The 24,690-nt window shown below is 35.5% G+C and overlaps 1 protein-coding gene across 1 annotated transcript; it reads left to right on the forward strand.

Moving 5' to 3' along the window:
* The first annotated feature begins 19,203 nt into the window (after nucleotides 1–19,203).
* On the forward strand, nucleotides 19,204–20,971 carry LOC113092933 (39S ribosomal protein L18, mitochondrial-like). The gene is made up of 4 exons (XM_026258724.1): nucleotides 19,204–19,398; nucleotides 20,130–20,298; nucleotides 20,476–20,710; nucleotides 20,817–20,971. Exons 1-4 carry the CDS (start codon nucleotides 19,302–19,304, stop codon nucleotides 20,886–20,888), a joined length of 573 nt encoding a protein of 190 aa, XP_026114509.1. The 5' UTR covers nucleotides 19,204–19,301; the 3' UTR covers nucleotides 20,889–20,971.
* Nucleotides 20,972–24,690: the final 3,719 nt, after the last annotated feature.

Raw genomic sequence — 24,690 nt, forward strand, 5'->3', positions numbered from 1 at the left:
TGCATATATTAGCTTTGGACTGTGGGCTTGGTCTTATTTAGATAATTACAGGGTAGTTTCTCTGTGGTTTTCCAGAAACTGGCTGTGGTTCCCGAGGAAAGTAATGACCTGACATCTGAGTGGCATTAATCAATGATGAGGACAGTTCACTTTTCCACTGCTTGTGTCATTATGTGATGCAGTCACAATCTTAAATTACTGTTCAGATCCTTCAAAGATCATTCTAATATGCTAATTTGGTGCTCAAGATAGATTTATTAATATCAATGTTGAATACAGCAGTGCTTAAAAAAAATTGTTCAAGGGTTTTTTTTTTTTTTTTTTTTTTTTGAAGATAAACATCTGGACTTAAAAAAGTTAACCGTTTATATTGCATTTTTTACAATTGTCTTACTAAGAAAAAGATAATAAATGGCACATTTCTCTTATAATGCCTGATCTTGCCTGTTGCATACACATCTGGGAAGCTGTTCACTCAATTCCAGATTTATACAAACATACAAGTAGCAGCATGCCCACTGAAAAACATTTGTTCCACAAGTCCATGTTGTAACTTCAATAAAATATCAGCTAAATGTGGTTTGATTCCCTTTAGCGCTGAATAAATCTTAAAGGCAGGGACTGTAATCTCTTTCTAGAACATCCAGTACTTGTACCACACAAAACGTACAGTTATTTTGTCTCACACTGTGTGTGTGTGTGTGTGTTAGGGTTGATGATAAGCTTATTCCAAAGAGGCAGGGAAAAGGCCACTTATCTTTGAAAACCTTATTCTGTCATGTCCAATTAGAAAAGATAGAGGGCCAAATGTAGACTGTACTGTATTTGCCTCTAGACTTTGAATAATGCATGTACTTCATAGGCACATATATGCATTCAGTGTCCTAAAAGGTTAATACGACCAATGCCGTTTTCATAATCTAAGCTAATATAAGTGAGCCATGACATTCTAAAGTGTTGCCGTAGAGAAGATGGCAGAGCGGTATAATCCACAATGCATTACACATGCTTGAAAATCATACTTTCCTCAGGTGGTGGATAAGGGATTGGTTAAATCTCCAGAAGCTGATGTGACGCAACAAATTAAAATGTGTAAGCGTAGTTACAGTCCTATTATATTATCATTAAACTAGATGTGTAGTTCCAGATGCTTAAATCAAAATCTAGAGATTAAATCAGTAAAGCAGGTTTTTTTTTTTTTTTTTTTTTTACACCAAGAAATACCTTGGTGTAATATACTAGAATAATATTCTATAATCTTAGGTTTGGTAGAAATTAAATGTCTCTTCAGAGCTACATTGCCATTTTAAAAATGCTTGGCACATCTTGTTTTGTTTTGGCTGTTTAGAAGACATTGTTTTTTTTTTAGTTTAATTGTGATTACATGGTTAAATAGATACTAAGACAATATATATATAAATCGTTTTTTTGTATACAAATAACACCATCGTTCAAAACTTTGGGGTAAGAATTAATGCTTTTATTCAGCAAGAATGCATTAAATTGATCAAAATTGAAAGAAAAGACATTTATAAATTAATTATATAAAAGATTTCCATTTCAAATAAATGTTTATTTTAACTGATAATAAATGTTTCTTGAGTAGCAAAGCAGAATATTAGAGTGATTCATGGGTTGCATGGGTTGCACTAAAGACTGGAGTAATGGCTGCTATTTGCCTTCTATACGTTGCATATTAAAATGTTAAAATGTTGTTTTTAAATTGTTATAATATTTCAATAATCAATCACAATTTAGTATGAAAATATTATAATGATACCACCAGTACCTACATTTTCAATGTCGGATTCATTCTGTCATTATTCACATCCTGATATAATCTACATGAAAACTAAATGGAACTTTCCATGTATTTTAAAACTGTTTTGGGCTGGATTACAGTAATTGCACCAGCTCAATGTTTAATGCTTAAGAGTTCTGAACAAAGCTGTAATCAGAATGTTTGAGGAATATCAATGCTGTTCAAGCACTGTAAAGATTATAGAGCAATTGTTCTGCTAAAAGCTGTAGATCAATCAAGGAGCTTGGGGTGATTATAGCCTGGGATTTATAGATCTGGGCTGTTAATTAGGTGGTCTTAAGTCTTTTGAAAAAAAAAAGAGCTTTGCTTCAAAATCTAGACAAAGAAATAATTACAATACATGTAATTATCAATAAAACCAGAAAAAAAAAAACAATTTGCTATTGCTTTAACTTAACAGAACTGTTCAGTGCTTTCCAGGAGAGTTACATGTTGCAACATAGTTACAGAGGTACTATGAAAGTCTTAATTACTCTTGCCACTACTGTGACTTACATCAATATGCATATGATACATTAAAGTTTAATTAATCTACCATGTGTGTTGCACCTTAATGCAAAAAAGAGCATCATTTATGGGTCTTCAGTGCATGTTTGCTTTCTTCATATGTGACCGTGCATTGTCTGCACAGAGTTTCAGCATTGCTTTGCAATGTGCTGATGCAGGTTCAATCTCATGCACACATTCTCATAATAAACACTGACCTGTGTAGTCTGTGAAGAGCTGAGCGGGACCCACAGGGAATATCAACAGCCAAGTTGTGAACATTCAGCACATAATGTCCTTCAATTGAGGGGGTCGTTCTCAGGAAACACTGCCACTTGTGCCCTATTTATACCCCCTGGCTTAATACTGCTCCATATGTTTTGAAAAATAAATAAATTAAATTATATATAGCTAAATATGTTTTCACTATGAAATGTTCTTAAAGTATGTTGCAAAATTCTCTCTTGAACAGTGGTTTGTCAGAACAGTGTGATGTGGCATCAAGTCTTTTCAATCACATTGTTTCAAAGTATGTATCAGTCCTACTTCATGGTTACACTTATATTGGCCCATCGAATTCAAATTTTTAGCTCTGATTTTACAGTTTTGTGTAGATTTTTTATTTTTCTTAGCACAAAATACGGAAATGGTGACTGAATAATGTGGTCACCATTTCCGTATTTTTATATATGCCCCCGGTCTATACAGGAACATTTCCATGAGTATTCATGGTCTAAAATCTACACTCAAATAAATGTTATGCTTTTTTGTTTTTTTTAAATCTAACACTATGAATAAGTAGCCTTCAAAAAATATCACAAAAACACACACATAAATGAAAGGAGACCCTATGTGAACGTGTTAGACTAAGATGAATGAGATTTAATCATATTTATTATTCTTTCCAAAGAGGAACCTCCACTCAACCACAACGTCCTCATCATTTAGCATTTAGCTGGGATTGCCTCCGTCGCCTGTCCCACTGAAAAGACTGGTAAGGATTTTATATTTACATGTGGTTTTAACTGTGATGTGAAAACATGAGGTAGACAAAATGAACTTTTTTTTTTTCGTTATTGAGTTCAACTGCACACTTTTGGACATCGCTGTCAAATGAGTCAGTTTTGCAATTACTCATTCTTGTAAGAACAATGTTTTTATCAGACCACCCAAATCCACAGAGGTCATTTGAGAAGCAGCCCAAATGATGAGAACATAGTCCCAGCAGCCCTTCATTTTTCCTTCCTCTGAAAACTAATCAGAGAACACCTAAGAGAGAAACGGCGCTAGACAGCAAGTGACCTTGGATCTTAACATTCTGCAGTCTGACCCGAGTCGTCTTGCTTTCATGTTTTAAACTGCCCGGCACCCAGCATTACAAACAGACCATCTCTTTGTTAGTCATACAGACCTAATGGCGCTGGAGAATGGTGCAGGCTTCCTCCATTTTCCCCTCATTCCACTTTGACCTTACTGAAAAGAGGGTCACAAACCACATGTAAAGACTTCCATATTACAAGTCAGCAGTCCACAAAATGTGCCATTCACATCTAAACACCACTTTCCAGGCCCTCTAAACCACATCAGTGATGAGGTTGTTCAGAGAAGCGAGAAAAAAAAAGGGGAAGAGAGGAGAAGAAAAAACAACAGCTGGGGTCAGTTTACTCCTTAATGGTTGAAGGTTTACAAATTTAGGAAACCACTGATGCCTAACACAGTGGAAGGATCTCATTTTGAAAAGGAGTAGTTTCCGCCCTTCTCCAAGCCAGCTCCTGGAAAGTTTTAACTAGACGTCCCTCTTCATTAGGAGACTTCCCTATGAATACACCATGTGCATTCAGCACCCATTGCCCAAGCTGGAGACTACTGTGAGGTAAATTTCTGTTTGTCTTGGCATGGGGACGTAGCGCATGGCATACATAGGGTATGGCCTGCTTTTATAACTCCCGTTGCTCTTTGTAAACTGACGAAAAGGAAGGCTCTTAGTAAATCCTTTAAATCATCCAGTGTTAAGTAACACTATCAAAAATCCATTTAATGTATTTAAAGACGATATGTGAATATACCATCTGAATTAATGAAATTAGTTTAGAGGTAAAAGGTACATGTTTTGGCAGAATCAATCAGTTCTTCATGTGTATAATGGTCAGGCTCAGACAGAACTTGCTGACACATTTTCTGTGCTGATTTTTGGTTAAATATAGCTACTGAGGGTAGCTACTGTGCTTTGTAGTAATTAAAAGCATCATTTAGAAGTATCTTATTACAAAAATATTTAACAAGCTAACACAGTGAGGTGGATGTATAGAACTTTGAGTCACAGTCCTGGTAATCGTACATTACTTGTTTTATGAAAAATACTCTTTAGGAAACTATTCAGTCATTAATAAATAAATTCACAGGAACAAATGACTAATGCATTATTAACATTCTATTAACTACCATTAATTAGCAAGGAACTCAGATTAAATAATTAGCTGTGTTCAGTAAAAAAGTAATTAGCTAATCAATTACTACTAATCTCCCAGAGAACTAAAAATCACAAGTTCATAATTAATTTAAATAATGCAAAAAGTATAATTAATTGAAGTGAGGGAAGATCATGGTAACCCACTAGTAATGACCAAATAAGGGATTACTGATTATTTGGTTCAGTATTCTAAAGTGGAAACCATGATAATATCTTAATATTGACTGAAGTAACTTTAAGCTTTAGAGATTTTAGTTCGTTTTTGGATTATATTGACTATTACAACAGTCTTATTAAGGAATTACCAATTATTTGGATGAGTTTTCTAAAGTGAAGATAATGGTAACCCAGTAGTAATGACTTAAGTGTTACCAAATCCATCGGAAAGTACCTTACAAAAACCTCAAAAGTTTACAATTACTTCTGTCATTAGGGAGTTATTATTATCTTTCACTTTCAAATACTGATCCAATTAGTAATTCCATTAGAAGGATTTAATAACACTTGAGTCATTACTATCCAATACTTTACAAAACCTTTAAAAGATTATCATGATTTCAGTCATTACGAGAAAGTTACTATGTCAAACATAGTAACTTTCTAGTAACAGTATAAATTACATGAATTCACGGGCACAAAAGGTACTGTAAAAGAAAACAAGTAACACAAGTAAAAATGTCTCCTCTTTATTTAATATACAGGTGCATATTAAATGCTCAATAAATTTTAATGTTGTTGAAAAGTTCATTTATTTCAGTAATTAAACTCAAATTGTGAAACTCGTGTATTAAATAAATTCAATGCAAACAGACTGAAATAGTTTGAGTCTTTGATTCTTTTAATTGTGATGAATTTGGCTCACATTTAACAAAAACCCACTAATTCAATATCTCAATAAATTATAATATGGCGACATGCTAATCAGCTAATCATCTCAAAACACCTGAGCCTTCAAAATAGTCTCTCAGTTTTGTTCACTAAGTTATGCATTCATGGGGAAGATTGCTTATCTGATAGCTGTCCAGAAGACAATCATTGACACCCTTCACAAGGAGGGTAAGCCAAAAACATTAATTGACAAAGAAGCTGGCTGGTCACAGAGTGCTGTATCCAAGCATGTCAACAGTAAGTTGAGTGGAAGGAAAAAGTGTGGAAGAAAAAGATGCACAACAAACTGAGAGAACAGCAGCCTTATGAGGATTTTCAAGAAAAATAGATTCAAGAATTTGAGTGAACTTCACAAGGAATAGACTGAGGCTGGGGTCAAGGCAAACAGAATTGATCACCTCCATGCCATGCTGAATTGAGGCAGTAATTAAAGCAAAAGGAGCCCCTACCAAGTATTGAGTACGTGTACAGTAAATTAACATTTTATTTTTTTATTGTCAATTTATTGTCAATTTATTGTTTTATTTATTTTTTTATTTGTCAAAATTTTCAATAAACTGTTCCATTTAAAAAAATATATTTATATAGATTTTTCTAACATGATGTCCACACACAACACCGTGAACACACACCCGGAGCAGTGCTTGGCAGCCATTTTTTGAAGATTTATCCCTTTATTAAAACTTTATTTTACCAGGTTATCCCTGAGCAGAATTAACCATGCATTGTGATCTCAGTCATGGCTTTAGGTCAATGTACACCCAAAGCCCTCTCCCATCCCTCTCTCCCTCTTTCTCTGTGGGAGTCTGAACAGGGTGGAACTTGCTTGACTTCACTCGGATGGCCTCTGTCCAAGGCAAACGGTCTAGATTCTCTAAGGCAGGGTGCTGCTCTGGGATGCCGTTGACCTAAATCACTGGTCCGCTCCATGGTAAGAGGTTACAAAGCCTCACAATGCCTCTTTGAATTAGTCTGAACACTAGCGGAGTCTTTAGCTGATGTATACCTTCAAGCATTTGACAGCCTCGCCTTCTTATAGTCTATATCAGGGTTGTGTCCAGTTTCACCACGAAAAGTATCTACAGCACATATAAACACAATATCTCAGAATTTCAAAGCATCTGTTAAGAGTATGTCTGAGCTCTTTGATGATAAATTGTAAGGCTTTGTAGTGAAAACTTTGATGGTTTCTACAGATTGGATATTTGGAATAGTTTTTAAAAGTACAGGTGCCCCTTTCTGTGTGCTGTCTCACATAATACTTCTCAGCACACTTGATTCCATGGTCTTTTATTGCAAATCAAATTTCTTAGTCTACTCTCAACGGGCCTTTGAAGTCTGTCTTCCATTTGTAAGATCAAACAGCTCGATATAAAAGCATCACTGAATTACCATGTGGTAATGTTAAAAAAGTTATCTATGTTGCATTACCCAACTTCCAGCAACACACACTGGGGTTATGGTATAATGGTCACAGACATTCAAACACTGTTTCTGTTGTAGTTTTGATCAATGTTCAGCATTTCTGTCACTTATTAAAGCTGTATGCATATGAGCTGCACCTTTGTTGGCTTTGAAACACTTGGTCCAGCAGTATCTGGAGATCTGAAAAGAAAAGAAATGGATTGCGAGCTGTACTCCACAGTAGACCGACTCTCCACACTGATGTTTCTGGAGACACAGAGAGTCATGTGGAAGTTAAAAAAGTCCCCCAGGTCATGAAAAAGGTAATATCTCATGTCAGCTGCAGCCAGTCGGACAGCCTAATGGCAGACATTTATTCTGGGTGGGAAAACAGCCTAATTTCTGCTGGATTTATGTTGACTGCTGGGAGCAAGGCAAACTGTGCTGTTTTAATGCAGATTCATATTGCATGAGTCTCAAGAATAAATAAGACAAATGGACTTGAGTCCACAGTACACAATTGCAGGTCATTATGCTCCAAATTACATCATTTTATATGACAGAGTCATGATGAAAACAAAAAATATGGATGTAGCAGCAGTGCAACACCATCAGCATTAGAACGATGACCGTGTGGGTTGTGTTTTCCTTTTATGGTTTCCATTTTGGAACCATGGGGGAAACAAAACATTTCCTCCTTTGTTCAAAAGAGTTTTTGAAATGAATAGATTGCAAAGATGTCAAATTCCCCCTGAATTCCCCTGACAAGAAAATGGCACAAAATGGATGGTTTCTTTTTATCCTAGAATAATCAGGCACCTTAGTTGTGCTCTGACACTTCCCCACCACCCAGCCTAAGATTTCCCCTAAGGAGAAGATGGAAAACAGGGATATGCCAGGGATTTTGTGAGATCAGACTGTGTCAGGCTGTCAGTGTGAAACAAATGTGTCATTCCAGTGCTTATTCATGTTGATGTGAAATGGTGGTGTGATAGAGCTGATGGGAAACTCTCAGAGGAGAGGTAGTAGTGTGCTGCGAAGACCCCGGTTTCCACTTAAAATACAAGCTGAAAGCCAGGTCAGATCCACACATCACTTTGATTCAATTCTTATCACAATCAAAGCAGTATATCATGTACAGGTCAGCCTGGTGTCTGTTGGCTCTGACATTTAGCCGAAGCAGTAAAGCAGTGCTAAAGAAATGTTATGGTGTTGTAAACTGTCACTTAAATAAAATAATATGCATTCTTTTTCTGAAAAAAAAAAAGAATATATATATACATTTTTTTTTAAGGGGGAAGTCGTGGCCTAATGGTTAGAGGGTTGGACTCCCAATCGAAGGGTTGTGGGTTCTAGTCTCGGGCCGGATGGAATTGTGCGTGGGGGGGAGTGCATGTACAGTTCTCTCTCCACCTTCAATACCACGACTTAGGTGCCCTTGAGCAAGGCATCGAACCCCCAACTGCTCCCTGGGCGCCCACTGCTCAGGGTGTGTGCTCACAGTGTGTGTGTGTGTGTGTTCACTGCTCTGTGTGTGTGCATTTCGGATGGGTTAAATGCAGAGCACAAATTCTGAGTATGGGTCACCATACTTGGCTGAATGTCACTTCACTTTTTTTTTTTTCACTCACTTTTTCACTTTTTTTTTTTCACTTTTATTTTCAACATTAACAACAGTATTTGGAGTTATCACAACATACTTGCTTGCAGCAATTAATAAAAAAAAATCATACTCGTTATCACTTTTTGATGGAATATGTTAATGTTTCACTTTGCATTAAAATTATTCTGATGGCATTACTCAATGGAAAAACACTGTGGTTTAACACTTTCTTTTATTTCTTTTTTTTTCTTCTTTTTTTGGGGTCTGTTTTAAGAGGGAAAATGAGTACTAATTGTGTGGCCACATACTAATGCTATTCTTTTCTGACTGTAAAATGAAATTACCACAAACGCACAATAGCCACTATAACAAGTGCAGGCCAAACCACAGGGAAAAAATAAAGTGAAAGGCAAATATAAATTAGAGGATAGAGTTAAAGAGCATGCAATGGGCTAAAAGAACATCCGCATCTCTGGCTATAGCCGCAGCATGCAATGGACTCAAATGAGCTTAATTATCATTTGTTTGATGCCCAACTGCTGAACTTGCTCTTAGGAAAGGCTAACAGCTTTTCTGAAGTTCCTGAATAATTTTCTTTTCCAGATGTTCAAATGTACAAAACCTGTGATCATTTTCTGATTATCATTCGTTTCATCTCTCCTATAACAGAACCCACTTTTTTAAGACGCCCACAGCTGGCACGGATGGCCTATTTCCATTAGAGGTGCCAACCAGTCACAAACAATGCCCGTGCCAGGAAGATCAAAGTGGTGGCACTCCTAGGGCACGGGTCACCAGAGGAACAGACTGCTCACACTACAATGAGATGTGTGGGAATACACTTGTGTGTGAGTGTGAGAGTGTGTGCGTTCATTCTCTTTGATTTTGATACAAGCACTTAACACTGTTCCCTGGTGATTTTCATTTAGATCAAAAGAGTCTAGCCCAAACAAAACATCTGCTACAAAATACCAAAATAATTTTCCTTTCCCTCCTCTCAAGCTGGACATCCTAGCAGATCCATACACCCAGTTAGTCACAGCTGCACTCTTTGTGTTTCTGCTGATTATAATGTTTAAATAGCATACTATGATTATTGTTTGGCTTTTCTACAGATACAGTCAAAGAGAAACAATTGGACACATGGATAATAGTTGACAACACTGGTCTTTGTCCATTGCATCTTGTGCAAGAATGCCATGATTTTAAGGTAACGAGTCAAACAAAATGTTGTTCGGAATTTAAAAACTCTCTCAAGACACATTGTTGTCCATTCATCTGCTCTACACCTCACATTTTTGAGGTGAACAGTGCATTTGAGTACGATGGGATTGGTTTGTTGTTTTGGGCCTTTTATTATTTTTCCACAGTGTGTTTCTTTTGACAAACAAGATCCAATGCCATGGCTTGTAGCGTTCCTGTATGTTTTTATGCTTTACGTTTCGGTCTACTGATAGCTGTAATGCTCCAGACTATGCATTCCCTGGAAATCAAACACATGACTTTGGCCATGCTTTGCCAATGGATTCACAGCGCTGCCCTTGTGATATGATTAGTAAACCATTTACACCCTTTCCAAAGAAAGACAGATGAGTTGCGTGTTGTGTATAGCAGCAGGAAAATCTGACCACCCACTCATCACATTGTCTAGACAGAAGATTTGATCAAAGCTGTCATAACACTTGAGCTATGAGGGTGTGGCTGCCAAAACAGAACGAACGAGAGAAATGAAACTATGGGATATAAAAAGGAAAGACAAAAAAGAGGAGAGTCGAAAAAAATGCGACCATGCACAAACTAATTTTGAGCTAGGAGATGAAGATATTGTTGCACTACCATATGTTAAGCATTCGGTATAATGAGTTGTGGTTACAAATGCTTATGTAGAGTGTCTTGTTCTATTTCAGTGCTCTTTCAAATGTTAAATGATTAAATCTGTGCTGCTCAGTATATATAAGCATATGAAAATGTTGTCTGTTCTGTTGATCTAACAATGCTGTTTTCTCAGAGTAACCTAGAAAGGCACACCCACCCTCTTTTCTTCTCATGCCAACCTTCTACATAAGTCTGCTCCAAGATAGTGTTGCTATGGAAATAAGGCATCCCTTGCAACATAGAGCCAAGGGCTTGCATAAACTTCATGAAAGAAGTTAGTTATGCAAACCTAACCCTTCTAGTCATGCAATAACATTGCAACATAAGATGCAGCCAATATTGCAAGCTCCGAGTGTTTGATTATGTAATCTTAGGCTTATGCAGTGTTTACGATCAAGCTGACTGAATGATGTAGCCTGGGGTAAGAGAATGAAATCGGTAAATGTAAGGTCTGGTTTAAGGTCAAATAAACTGCATAGCAATCTGAACATACAATGCTTACTTTAATTATGTTATGTTTTAATAAGGATGCTATGAGACAGCAATTATTTTGCTTTTCTCTTCAGTTTACGATGTCAATGAGGGAAAAATAACTTGGCTGTTAAATTTAGATTACCTGTGTTTACTGACCCTGTATCATTAAATCCTCCTAATTATTTATTTTCTTTTTTTAAAGGAACGTCCAAGGTATGATTAGAGTTTTGAGAAGAGAATCAGTCGCCTGTGGCTCTTGGCTCCTTTCCCTCTCTTCAGCACGAGATGAATGATTCTGCTTCAAAGGCAACAGTGAACCCAGTTTAAGCAAGGAGATTATTTCTGTTCAGAATTTTACAGTTTGATCTTCCATGGCTGAGTTATTTTAATTGGCATTCTTGTCTTGTCTTTTAAAACATACATTAGTGTTATTAACTCAATACTAAAAGCTCACAGTCTATGCATCTGAACATGAGATATCAGAAAAATAGATGTTTTATTTTGAAATACATTCTTTTCAAAGTGGCTTATGTTTTTATGGATTTATGGGACTTGATGTTGCCATCTGTTTCACTGTATTATGTATATATTAATTCTGATAGATTTTGTTTGTGGTACCGATAGAAAGTATAAACGTTTCCATAAAATGACTCGCTATGAGTACATTAACTTTACAAATACAATTAGTTTACAATTAGCATTTAATGAGACTTGATGATGGAAGCTTACTTCTTAATTTGTCAGCTTTATAATTCTCTCTAGTCTTCATGACCCCTCATTGGATCAACATTAGTAACCTCATCTGTCACAGCTTAATCTAGTCTGGGCGGTTTGTCAAGTATGCACAGCCAAATTAATCTCTGTGAGAGAATAATCTGTCATCTTTTTTTTATAGTGCTGGTCAGTTTGTGTGTGTATTTGGTACTGTGGCTGCACCCATTAGCTCCTGCTGAATTTGTTGCATATTTGAAATTAATTGCATAATTGAGATAACTACAACTGTATATTATGTTACTGTTTCCACGAAGCAAAAAATAATAATTACGATGAACAAACAAGACGAGCCCAACAACAATGGGTAATTTAACCTAGGGGCTTTGTGATGGCAATTATGGTGCACATTAATGAACCCTGAAATGGCAGACACAGAGGAAGTCAGATAAGGTCTTCTGTCTCAGTTCGAGGCCAGTAATGAAAGCTGCTCTTGACATTATTTTTGTCTTATTTCTTGAATGAGTGTCAGATATCACAAGAGACCATGCTCTGAAATTGGTTCAGTATAGCACATTTTTATACTGGTATGATCCAGGTTTTGACCTTGTTGTTAGGCTTGGTGAGTATGGAGCCTCTTGAAGGGAAATATTTTGAGACAGTGGAAATAAAATATTTGAATGCATACGCATTTGCTGCCATAGGACTAGTTATCATAGTTTTAAACGCTGCTTTTAACTAGGGTGAAGTAGGTTGACACTTGAAATTTGGAAGCAGGGTTAGCACCACTTTTGCATTGTTAACCCTGCATTGCATTGCCAAACTTGTGCAATGTGAAACAATGCAATGATAAAATGTTACAACTAGATGCTGAGCAACCAATGGCCAGTCACTTGCTTTATACTCACATGAAACACCATGCTTTGTATGTGCAATAATTGTGTAATTTTTTTCCCCTGAACCAGTTCAGCTCTAACTCCATCCCTTAGCCAGTTAGCACACATGTTGGTTTTGTTTACAATTACTGGTTCACTTGCAAAAAGGGCAGTGTGAGAGCAAAACAAAAATCAACATTGTTTTTGGTCTGGACCAAGGCAAGTGAACTAGCAAACTTTCCTGGAGGTAATACCCTTACTCATGCAAATAAATTTGATTTGTTGTGCACACACCATTAAGCTTTCATTGATCATGTAGATAGTGGTGATTACAGTGATGATTACCTACACAAACCACTTAACCAACAAAACTGGCTGCAGGGTGGATTTGTGCTGAAAAGGTTTTGAAAAAATACAACGTTTCAATGTTTGAGTGGAAAAATGTCAAAAGGTGATGGAAAGCAGTTGAACAGGAGTTAAATAGAGACAGTTTTATTGTTCCCTTTACAGTATAGTTTACAGAAAGCTACAGTGGTGAAAATCTCTCCAAGTCCAATGACCTACCAGTTGCCTACTTGTATATGAATCAAAATAGTCAGTTTATGGACTTTGTATAGAAGTACAATATTATGACCATGTTAGCTGCGATCCTTTCTTCTCCAAAACCCTTTTTAAATGCAAGTGCTTCCCTCGCACATTAATCAATCCATGTTTAGTAACTGGAAAAAGGGATTTCAAAAGGGATTGAATATATCTTTTGTTTGCCTATGCCACTTCTGAATGGGTTGACACTCCTGTCTATATTCCCCAGCCCAGGAGAGATTGATCAGGCAGTCTGGATAATAGAGTTCTAAAATGAAAGGCTTTATTTCACTCTTCCTGCCAAAGGCACTTCTCAGTCTGGCAGGGCATCAGCTGTGCTTTACAGCCACTGGCTATTTCAGTGACAGTATTGTTACACAAACTTAACCAGAGATATGCCTGCCCCCTTTATATCAGGGGATATGGAGCCTAAGTAAGGCACCAGACACAGCACCATTTCTAGAAGCTACATTACATCAGATTTTGTCATTCATATCTGCAATATGCCTCAACAAATCTCTATGGACATTTTGATCCAGCGACATCGAAAGGGCTGGTCTCTGCATCTGCTAAATTTAGATTCTAAATGTTTTAATTTCACAGGCACTATTTTTGGCAATGGATGGCAGTTGGCTGGACCTAAAGGACGGTTAAGTGCAAAGTTATTTACTAGGCCTCGTGGGACATTGTCAGATCTTACATCAACTCTGCTAAAATACAATCAACTACTGGCAAGAACAACTTTTGATGAAGCTAGAAATGTCTCTTCTGACTTTTAATGGCTTGAAATTAAATTCAGTTACAACAGGAAGCAATGAGTAATTTCATCAACACCATATATGATGTCTGGCATTCTAAAGATCATTACAAAAAACCTGTATATCAATGTTTGTATCCTGAATAGTGTATGCACCATGTTGAACTCGGATATATATCTAAAAAATATATATATATATATATATATATATATATATATATATATATATATATATATATATATATATATATATATATATATATATATATATATATATTAAGATCATGTATATAATATATCAGAGAAATCATTTTGCAGTCATTGTGTCTGTGAGATCAATGTGCAGCCTTTAACAGGGGATGTTGGTAATAGTGGTAATAGTGGTTATTGGGGGGTAAATGTATTCTCTGTGCAAAGGCATGACAGTGATGAAGTATTCCTCTCCTCCCAGCTGGCTTGGCAGCGTAGCTAACACCTGGATGATCAAACTCTTAACTGGGTCATCTCCACGGGGAGCAGCACAAGTGGCCACTTACCTCATTACAGCTCCCGCTCATTTGTAAACCTTCATGTTCATCTCTCTTTTCACCCTCCACAACACTCGCAAATAAGGGTTATGTTTTGGTATGGCACTTTATTTCCCTTGAAAATAAAGACAAATATATCTGACAGACAAGAGAGTAAGTTGCAAGAATGCTGAAATCAACCTCAAAACAAACCACTTGTTAGGTAACACATTTTTTTTTTACTTGGTTACCACTTGGTTACCAACTGTTACAATAAAAAGATTTAGATGAAATATAAGATGTGATGTGTAAAGAAAAATTTTATTATTTTTTATTGTGTGTCATTTTCAGTAACATTAATATTTAAAATATATTAACAATGATGAATGTTATGCTAAATGTGTGGGTTCTAGGGAAAAGGCCTTATTTTAAACTTAAAACACATGAAAAACAGACAAAATTAAAACCATATTCAATATATTATATAAAAAAATCTCAATGATACTAAAATAAGACATTTGTTGGTTCAGAAAACCACTGAGGAATGCAAAGAAATGGTCTGTATTTGAAGGCACGTTCATAAAATCTAATTCTGAAATTTTGTATTATGCTGTTTCCAGCAGTCACAAAACATCTTTGGGTTTGTAATTTTCAGTTCTGAATCTAAAGCCTATCACAACCATCAAAACTTAACGTTTCTTTTTAAATATGTTTGTGATTGTATAAAATTAATCAAATGCTCACTGAAATGCTGGTGTGTTTATCTGTTTATTGTTTTATGTGGTGGCCAAAAATATGAAATCTTACTCTTCATACTATAATACTGAGTTACTGTACCTCAAGCCAGAGTTAGTATGGGACATGCAAACAGAATCCCTTCCTTCTTTTAAAACTTGAGTTCTGGAGGTGGATCAAAGGCTCACAGAGATGAGGAGTGATGTGGAGCTTTTCTTTGTCCTCTCTTTTTCTCTCTCTGCCTCTCCTTCTCTCAGGGGCTTTTGACTGTGGATGATAAATAATGGAAATCATATGTAGCCTAGGGCTACAGAGAACACAGCATCTGTGAAATCAAAACTCCCAGATCAAAAGATTAAAAAGTGGAAACTAGTCATGGAAAACATACAAACAATAACGACAGAGTGAGCATATGTAGGTTTATGCCTCTTCACATGCGATTATTGCAAGCAGCCTGTGTATGCTCTGACTATATTGTTGATTTACACTGTGCATTTTAATGCTCAGCCAATCAAGAGTTTTAAACTCTTGTGGATAAAGTCAATCTTATGCTTCAACAGACAATTCCATTATCTTTGGATGTCATGAAAAACCTTTCCTCCCTGCTTTCAAAGGGTTCTGACTCTTTAATGCAAAGCCAGTCTCCAGTTTTTCTTGACCCTTGTGGTCATTTTGTGTACTGCAACAGTAAGCAATCTTCAATATCTTTATCAACACTATTTGTAAGTAACAATAAAACGATACAAAAGCTGTCACTGGGATGGGACCCAACCCCTATCTCTCTCTCACTTCAATTCCTGTCAGTTCTAATCTGTCGTATTGTCATAAAAGATGAAAATGTCAAATATATATATTTAAAGAACACATTAGTACCAAAAGTGTACATATAAATAGAGAAGTGGTACATTGTACTACCCTAGTCACAGATTTTGTACCTTTCTTTTTGAGAGTGCATTAAAAGCTTCTGACTTTATTAAGAAAAAAGAAGAATATATAGCAGAATGTATTTAATAGAGAAATGTCAGTTGGCACTCTCAGTATATCCCCCAGTTAGATGTATTAGTAAGATATTTAATTATATTTATATTATATTTAAATTATATAACTGCTTAGTTTTATGATCAAAGCTCTGCAGCGTTCTCTGGTGTAAAACATGCAGTATAATGCAGTGCAATGCCATAATGACTGAGACACATACAAATAAAAAGCTAAAAGCTTGATGTGTCATATTACACATTTACTTTTTTATTACAAAAATGTATGAATAATCAAGTAAACTCCATATTTTTGAAAACACCTTTCTTTTGTCCTGCATACTAAATATTATTTGTAACAGCTTTCTCTTCTAAAAAAAAAAAAAAAAAAAAAAAAAAAAAACTGTTATAGTGTGTTGAAAAATCACTGCAAACATAATAAAAAAGAAACCCTTATACAGGTGGTCAAACTCAAAGATGCTCTGTGAGACACACTGCCACTCAGAGGACATTGGGAAAACTGTGCTTTGTTCATTTATTGATCGCAGGGCGTTGCTGGAATGTTCACAAGATGTAGTTGAATGGAGTCTTTTAAAGGTTTTTATTGATTATTGAACACCTCAAGATTCAATATCCACGTTCTTGCAATAAGGCTTTATATTTTATTGTGTGCACTGTTGCTGTTGTGTATTTTTGTATATGCATACCAAGGAGTGAATATGCAGAAGTTAATCTCCAATTTTTAAAACATCATATTTTGAGGCGTAAGGAGAATATAAACCAGATATTTCCTGAAGTGACCCTGTGTTTTCTGAGTGTATGTGTGTGCTCTGACATTTCAAACAGAGCTGAGGTGTGTGTGTGGTGATGTGGGAGGCTGTCACTTTTTTTTTCTTTTTCTCACCCACACCATCATCTACACAGTCAAACCATGTCTGGGTAACCATTGTGGAATCCCTGTTGCATAGCAACACATCTCCAACACATTCCAGACAAGTGTTACTTCTGTTTTGCAGCCAGCCTCATTCACGTCTCTCTTCGGTATCGCTCTTTCCTTTACCGTGAGCACGATAAAATGCGAAGTGCTTTAACTACAAAAAAGAACTATGGTTCATTATGTTAATAATATATAAAGAATGGTATTTAACATTTAAGGCACACAGTTTTCACTTGTTTTCTCACAAGTGTTGTAAATGACCTTGTTGTGAGTAATAGCTCGTTCTTCCTAGTTATACTGACTGAAGTTGATTTCTATCTAGATAAGCATTTGTTATCATATGGAGAATGTCAATCAGTGTAAGAGAGCCACGAGAGGGCTCATCTGATGCAGTGATGATGAAGAAGAAAGGTGATAAAGATGAGTTTTGAAATGTTTGAAATAATCAGGGGAAGTGTAGCTGTCACACATGACCTCTGGTGTTCAGATTAACATTTGTCTTCAAACCAGTTTGAGTGTTTGACAGTAAATTAGCACATTTACTGTTTTAAACAAAAAAGAATGTTGATACAAGTTTTTATTAATAATTATTATTATTATTATTATTTTATTATAATTTTTTTTTTTGTGAATGTACTGTCTTTGGTGCTTCAAGTTAGATATTCCTGCATGTGGACAGTCAAATCATTTCATTAACAATCTCTATGAATGTATGAAAAGGAAATTGTTAAAAGGGAGGGGGGGAAATGATATAGAGTAGTGTAAGGTCATGATTTGCACACCTTCGCTTCCCTGCCCAAATGTAAGGTTTCTAATGGTCTAATGGGTAAAGTGCACAATGTTATTAGACTGTAGCTCTTGCTGAGAGCAAGGATTTTGGGTTACAGGAGCATGCGTGTTCAAATGGCAAGAGAGCCATTTATTTTATCTAGGGACACAGCCTCTTCACAGCATGCTAAAAGTGCAGCACAAACAAACTGGCCAAATTAAAATGGCAAGCCATGCAGAAAATCCCTTAATGTCCAGAGGTGAGCCCATCACTGCCTGGAAATGTTAGAGAGGGCTATAATAAGCTGGAGATTGTGAGAGGAAAATACAGTTTCATTTGAACTATTGGACATGTTTTAAATGAACTTCACCAGCAAGCTTTAGGGTATGTTGATTCACACGTTTCATCACAAATTAAACTAATTAATAAGTCTTGTGACTGTGCTTCTAAACCTTGATTTCAACTTAATTGTATTATGTACTTTTATGGAATTTTATTTACTGGACAAAAAAAGGTGTACTTGTGCCATCTTGTGGACATAATAATATTGTCTGATTACTCTACTGTTTTAATAATTGTGGTTTAAGGATCTTAAATAGTGTTTCATTAAATACCTTATGTCTCCTTCTTATTTATTTATTTATTTATTTATTTATTTATTATTATTATTATTATTATTATTATTATTATTATTATTATTATTATTATTATTATTATTATTATATTTTCATTCTTTTCAAGGATTTCCTAATAAGCAAAGAAGGGATTTTTTTCAAATGCTGAAGAAAAACATTCTAAATGTTAATGTTCAGACGCTATTAGAAGGAAGTACTTGTGATTGTGATCAAACATCCCATGATTTACCTTAAAAATACAGGATTGATGGAAAGAATTTCCCTTGTTTGTCGTATACTGCTGCACACTCCAGTCTGGTGTGTGGCGATAATACGCCTTTAAAATTGGTTGTCAGCCACCAATTAAATCTAAAGAAGAAGAAAACAATTGGCTTAAATAGACTCATATAAAAGAATATAGTCTTTTTTTGTTGTTGTTGTTTTTTATTATAATCATTATTTGTTATGTTTTTAATTTCTAGTTTGTTTATTTGTTTTATGGTTTAGTTTTGTCCTAAAAGATAAATCCCGATCCATAAATGTATTCCAGTCGGTGGCAGTAATGCAGCAGTCAGTTAGGTTGCCATCCGCTAATAAACATCAAAGAAGAAGAAGAAGGTTTGCTAAGCGGAACTAATGTGAACTCCAAACCTTTCCTCGGAAACACGGAACAGTTTTAGTGTGACATCACAATGGTTGCGCACTAGAAAGTGCTCAAATAGTTTTTAAAATATACGAAGGGTCAAGCTGTCTCCGCTTTTATAGAAACAACAACTATAAATTGTCCCCAGAATTAAAGGTATTTTGTACAGCTGTCAAATGGCTTTGTTAAGTGGTATTTGCCGTAATGTTCGCACGCTGCTGGGTCAATGTCAGAGATCTGCGGCTGCAGCGGCGTGGGTTCACTGTCAATCATGTAAGTAACAGATCTAGAACACAACTACATCAGTATATACTCTCTGCTGCATGTGTTTACGTTACTACAGAACGAGTTTGAAGCAGTAGATTTGTAGAATTTGCCCTCTATAATGAATATTTTGTTTTTCTCAGTGAACAGACCGATTTGGACCTAAAGTACACGAAGTAACAAGAAAAGAAAGCAAATGATTAAATATGAACATGACTTTGATTCATTAAAGTGACTCGAGTCTTGAGTCCGTTCATAATAATTTATTCTGAACTATGTCAATAATTTTTCCACTCAGATTTCCTTTTTTATATATTTCCCAGCTAAATGTATCTATCATATCTAACATATATTTGAATAATGATTATAATAATCTTATTTTCATACATTTTAATAACCGGGTGACTTCTGAACAATTCGTTCACTTAAAAGATTTGTTTACATTGTTTTGACTGTTTGCAATTTCAAAACGGTCATCATTATAATTTATATGATTGACAGAAATCGTTAATTTAAAAAATATATATATTTTTGTTTTACACTGAAGAGCTTTTTTCCCCCACACACTAAAGAATGTGTGTGTATAAAAGAATCCAGAATAATAAACTCCAACAGTCTGCACTTAATTAGAGACGGATGCATTTGAACACCGATACAACAGCATCACATCATTTAAACCCCTCAAGGGATCTGTAGATATAATTCATGAATGATATGTATGATGTGTCTCTTCCCACCAGCTCGGAAATATAGTCAGACAGCGCCTGAGCCAGAACCAGTGATTAACGATAATGAAGCCATCAATAAAACATTTGTTAACCGCAACCCAAGAAACCTGGAACAGATGGCGCTGGCAGTGAAGGATCGAGGCTGGGCTACAGTGTGGCCCTCCAGACAATATTATCACAGGTTTGTAAGCTTTCCAATGTCTAGAGCTAGATGTGAATAATAAAACCCCTACAAAGTTCTGCTGAGCACAGCTCTAATAACAGCATCTTAAAAACCTTTTCCAGATAGAAAAACAAATGCACACCATCTATGAATATTGAACTGATGCTGTTTTGTTCTGTACCGTTCCTCCGTCAGGTTGGTGTTCAGGCGCACGCAGCATCACATCACAGCTGAGGTGTATTCAAGTGACTCTGTAGATCCAGTGCTGTCCTGCTCCACGAAGGAGTGGGCACTGAAGCGTGAGCTGGGCTCCACACGCTCTGTAGCAGCTTGTCGTGCCGTCGGTGAGGTGCTTGCTCAGAGGTGTCTTGAAGCTGGCATCACACGCATTGTTTATCGAGAGGTACCGTGGAAGTTTCGATCAGAGTCGGTGAGTTTTGTTTCATTTTTTATTTTATTTTTTCAATGCTTTTTAGGTATTATACATAAATGGTGAAAAAGTATCTACTAATTCATGCCTTTTTCCCCCTCTGCAGAATCAGACATTCTGGACAGCCATGAAAGAGGGTGGTGTCATGCTTAGTGAACCAAGGCGAAAATTCATTTAAGTTGCAACATCTGTTTTTTTTATTATCATTACTGTTCTGAAGTGTGGCTTTTGTCTGTAAATATAAATATTCTCACATTCAAACAGTGTATTTATTGTCGATTACAGAAGGGTCCTCAACACATTATAGTAATTTGATTATCGTGATATAAATCTTTGGTTTGACAGTGAAACGATGTAGTGGTTTTCAGTTTGATTTTTGCAAACTAAAGATGTTTCCGTTTCTTTTTAAAAGTATTTGTATTTTGTATGTTTTAAAAACTGATGCATTTCAGACAAGAAAAAAGACAAAAGACTTTGCTGCGAATGACACTACGGTGCAAAAAATTTGGGGCCAATTTGATTATTTTCTTCAGCAGGATGTTACATTGATCAAAAGTGATAGTGTATACATTTGTAATGGGACGACAAAAAAAAAAAAAAAAAAAAAAAAAAGGTAAATGCTTGCTATTCATAAATTAATCCTTTGATTTCCACAAAAATATTAAGCAGCAGCAGAACTATTTCTTAGGCACCCAATCAGCATATTAGAATGATTCCAAAGGATCATTTGACAATAAAGATTGGAGTAATAGCTGCCTTAAATATATTTCAAATGTATTAAAACAGAAACCAGTTATTTAAAATTGCAATAGCATTTCACAAAAATACAGCTTTTGCTTTTTTTCCTGATCAAATAAATGCAGCTTTGGTGAGAAAAATATTTAAATCTTACTGACCCAACACATTTGAATAGTAGTTTATGTGAGAGTTATTAGTAGCCCCACTTTGGCGCTTTATTAAAATACATATTTTAAAATATTGTTAAAACAAATTGTGTATTATTCTGCAATCAATTTCGTCAGACTAACAAATAGAGCTATTTCTCATATTTTAGGATCAATACAGTTGTATTGGCTTTATTTTTAGTCAGTCCACTGCACATAAATTATTGCTTCTCTATAATATATTAATATATGCCCTGTTTATCTGACGGAATCATTCAGTATTGCTGTATACAGCATAGTTGCTGTTTTTAATATTGTTACTGAAGACACATTTGCAGTAAAATATGTAAAGCACTAGTATATGTGTGTGTGATAAATAAATATATACATACAATTTTACATTAGAATTAAGAATATGAATATCTTACAACCTGAAACATTACATTATACAAAAACAATCAATGAGAGTTTCCATTAGATATTTCTCAACCCCCCCATTATAAAATCATTTTATTTTTTTAATAGCACAGACAACTTTGTATAACAAATTAAAAAGATACATGTTCAGATCGGTCATAAATAGAAAAAGCAACAGCAACCTTGACTTTATATTTAACACCACCTGATACAAACAATGGAAATGAGAGTTAAATCCGAATAAAATGTATAACTTTTCACTTATCTTGAAGTTGATAAGGCATGGCACATTATACATTAGTTTTAGAAAATCAGCACTCGGAAGGCTGCAGGTCATCATCTATCGCTAATACACATAACTTAAGACATTCTCATGGAAAATAACTGCAAAACCAGTGGTGCCTCAATACTAGAAACATTCCACAACATAACTTTGGTTTCACAACATTGGCACTTTGTGCAATGACAGTATACACAATTCAACATGTTTTACAGCAGACTGTATATACTTTATACATACAGGACTCAGGCTTACATACAGTACAAACAGCATGCATACAGTCTGATATTTGAGACATGCAAAGACACAAATCAACCACACCTAGGGCTAAACACACATGTATTATGTAGGAGCTGGTTTTAACTGTGTAGATATAAAACCAACAAATGTAGTTATTTTGGTCCACCTCTATCAACTAAAGGCACTGAACCATCATGCAGAATGATTGAAACCACAGAGACGGTTAAATAACTGGCACATTTGAAAGGACAATACTCTGGTTTCATTTCCTGCATAATGTACAGGTTAAAACAAATATTTAAAAAAAATCTGCTTAATAAGTGTTTAAAACATGTGATATAGCACGAGTAGCTACATCACGGTCTAGAAACTACCATTCATAAGTTTGGAGTCAGCAAGATGTTGTTTTTGAAATCTCTTATGCTTACCAAGGCTACATTTATATGATTAAAAAATACAGTAAAAACAGTAATGTTGCAAAACAATATTGCTATTTAAAATAAACGGTTTCTAATTAAATATATATTAAACTAATTTATTTCTGAATTGGCAAAGCTGGATTTTCAGCAGCCATTATTCCAGTCTTTAGTGTCAAATAATCTTTTAGAAATCTTAATATGCCGAGTTGGTGCTGAGAATGATTTCTTATTATCGCCAAATGTTGAAAACAACTGTGCTAACATTATTACGGTACCCTTGATGCATTTTTATAGAAAGTTAAGAAACAGCACTTATGTTGTAAAATTAAATGTCACTTTCAATCAATGTAATGCATCCTCGCTGAATAAAAAGCACTGATTTCTTACTGACCCCCAAATTTTGAATAGTAGTATATATGAAAAATCGAAGTCCTTGAGTGCTTTCTCTCTCTACACTTTTTCACCTACTGATCTCCACAGAGCCAGCATAAAGCTTCACATTCGTGGAGAAGGAACAGCTATAAAGTAGATTTATTGCATAGGATTCCTAAAATGAGTGAATCACACTCTTATTCATTTATTAAAAACAACATGAAACAATGATATCAAGAGGAATAATGGTTCATTGTTTCTGTATAATGACAAGACAGATAACAGCCATAGAGAAATCCTCCACTCGCACTATAATACCATATTAAAATATGTGAAGTATATTGAATTTTATGGCTCAGTACGAAGGTGCAAAGGATACAGAGATTTCAAAAGGCACAATGTGACATTTAGAATGATAATGCTCTGAGGAAAACAGTTCCTTTAACAATACTCACTTGACAAGTGGTGGCTGATTTTTTCTTTTTTCAGCAATCCACCTAAACTGACCACAGTTCATGAGTTTTGAATGAGACAGACAGGTGAGGGGAAAATTTAGTGCGATATCCGTTGATATGTAACCCATGTGCTTTTATGTGGCCTCCAAGTGAAATGACCTAAATGAGCCTCGAAACAACAACTATATGAAGAAATTCCCTAATTTTATTCTGCAGTGACTCCTCGAAGAACTTGGAATGATACAATCTGAAGAAGTGTTCTTTTTCCTCACCTTTTCACTTTGAAACATTCCTCTTTCTCCATATTTCCTAAAACGGCCCCTTTGTTAAAGTGCTTCATCCTGGTTTGTGTTCGGTGACTGTCTGCTGCTTGGTTCAGGAGAAACATCAACATGCGCTCTCTGATAAGTCAAGCTTCTTCTTTCATGACTCCGCCTTCGTGCGCAGGAGAAAGTCTCTGACCGGCAGTGACCTAAACAACAGGAGTTCTTCAGTTAATGCTTGCTTGCATGTGTTTTTCTACTTGATTTTGAATATATCTTTAATCACTCAGTTTTGCATTCAACCAATACTTCTTTTCCTCACCTCTTTATCTAGGCCTCTGTCCTCATCGTCAAGCTGAATAGACTGCATGAGAGAGAACAAAATCCATCCTGCCACTTCTGCTAGGGCTAGATGACACCTAGAGTTAAAGTTTTGCAAACATTTTAAAAAACTGCTTCACCAAAACACAAACCATTCATTAAAGACACACCCAGCTAATATTTCAAAAAGGCCTAATATTACCAAATTAAATTTTTGATGGCGAGTTCCAAAATATCAACAAAAAAAAACCTTCCATCATGTACAGTTTTGAATCACAAGTCATAATCTCATTTCATAGATAGAGAAAACATCTTGGTCACTTTTGCAT

Source organism: Carassius auratus, unplaced genomic scaffold (assembly GCF_003368295.1).
Source record: "Carassius auratus strain Wakin unplaced genomic scaffold, ASM336829v1 scaf_tig00214763, whole genome shotgun sequence".
In the NCBI taxonomy this organism is placed as follows: Eukaryota; Metazoa; Chordata; class Actinopteri; order Cypriniformes; family Cyprinidae; genus Carassius; species Carassius auratus.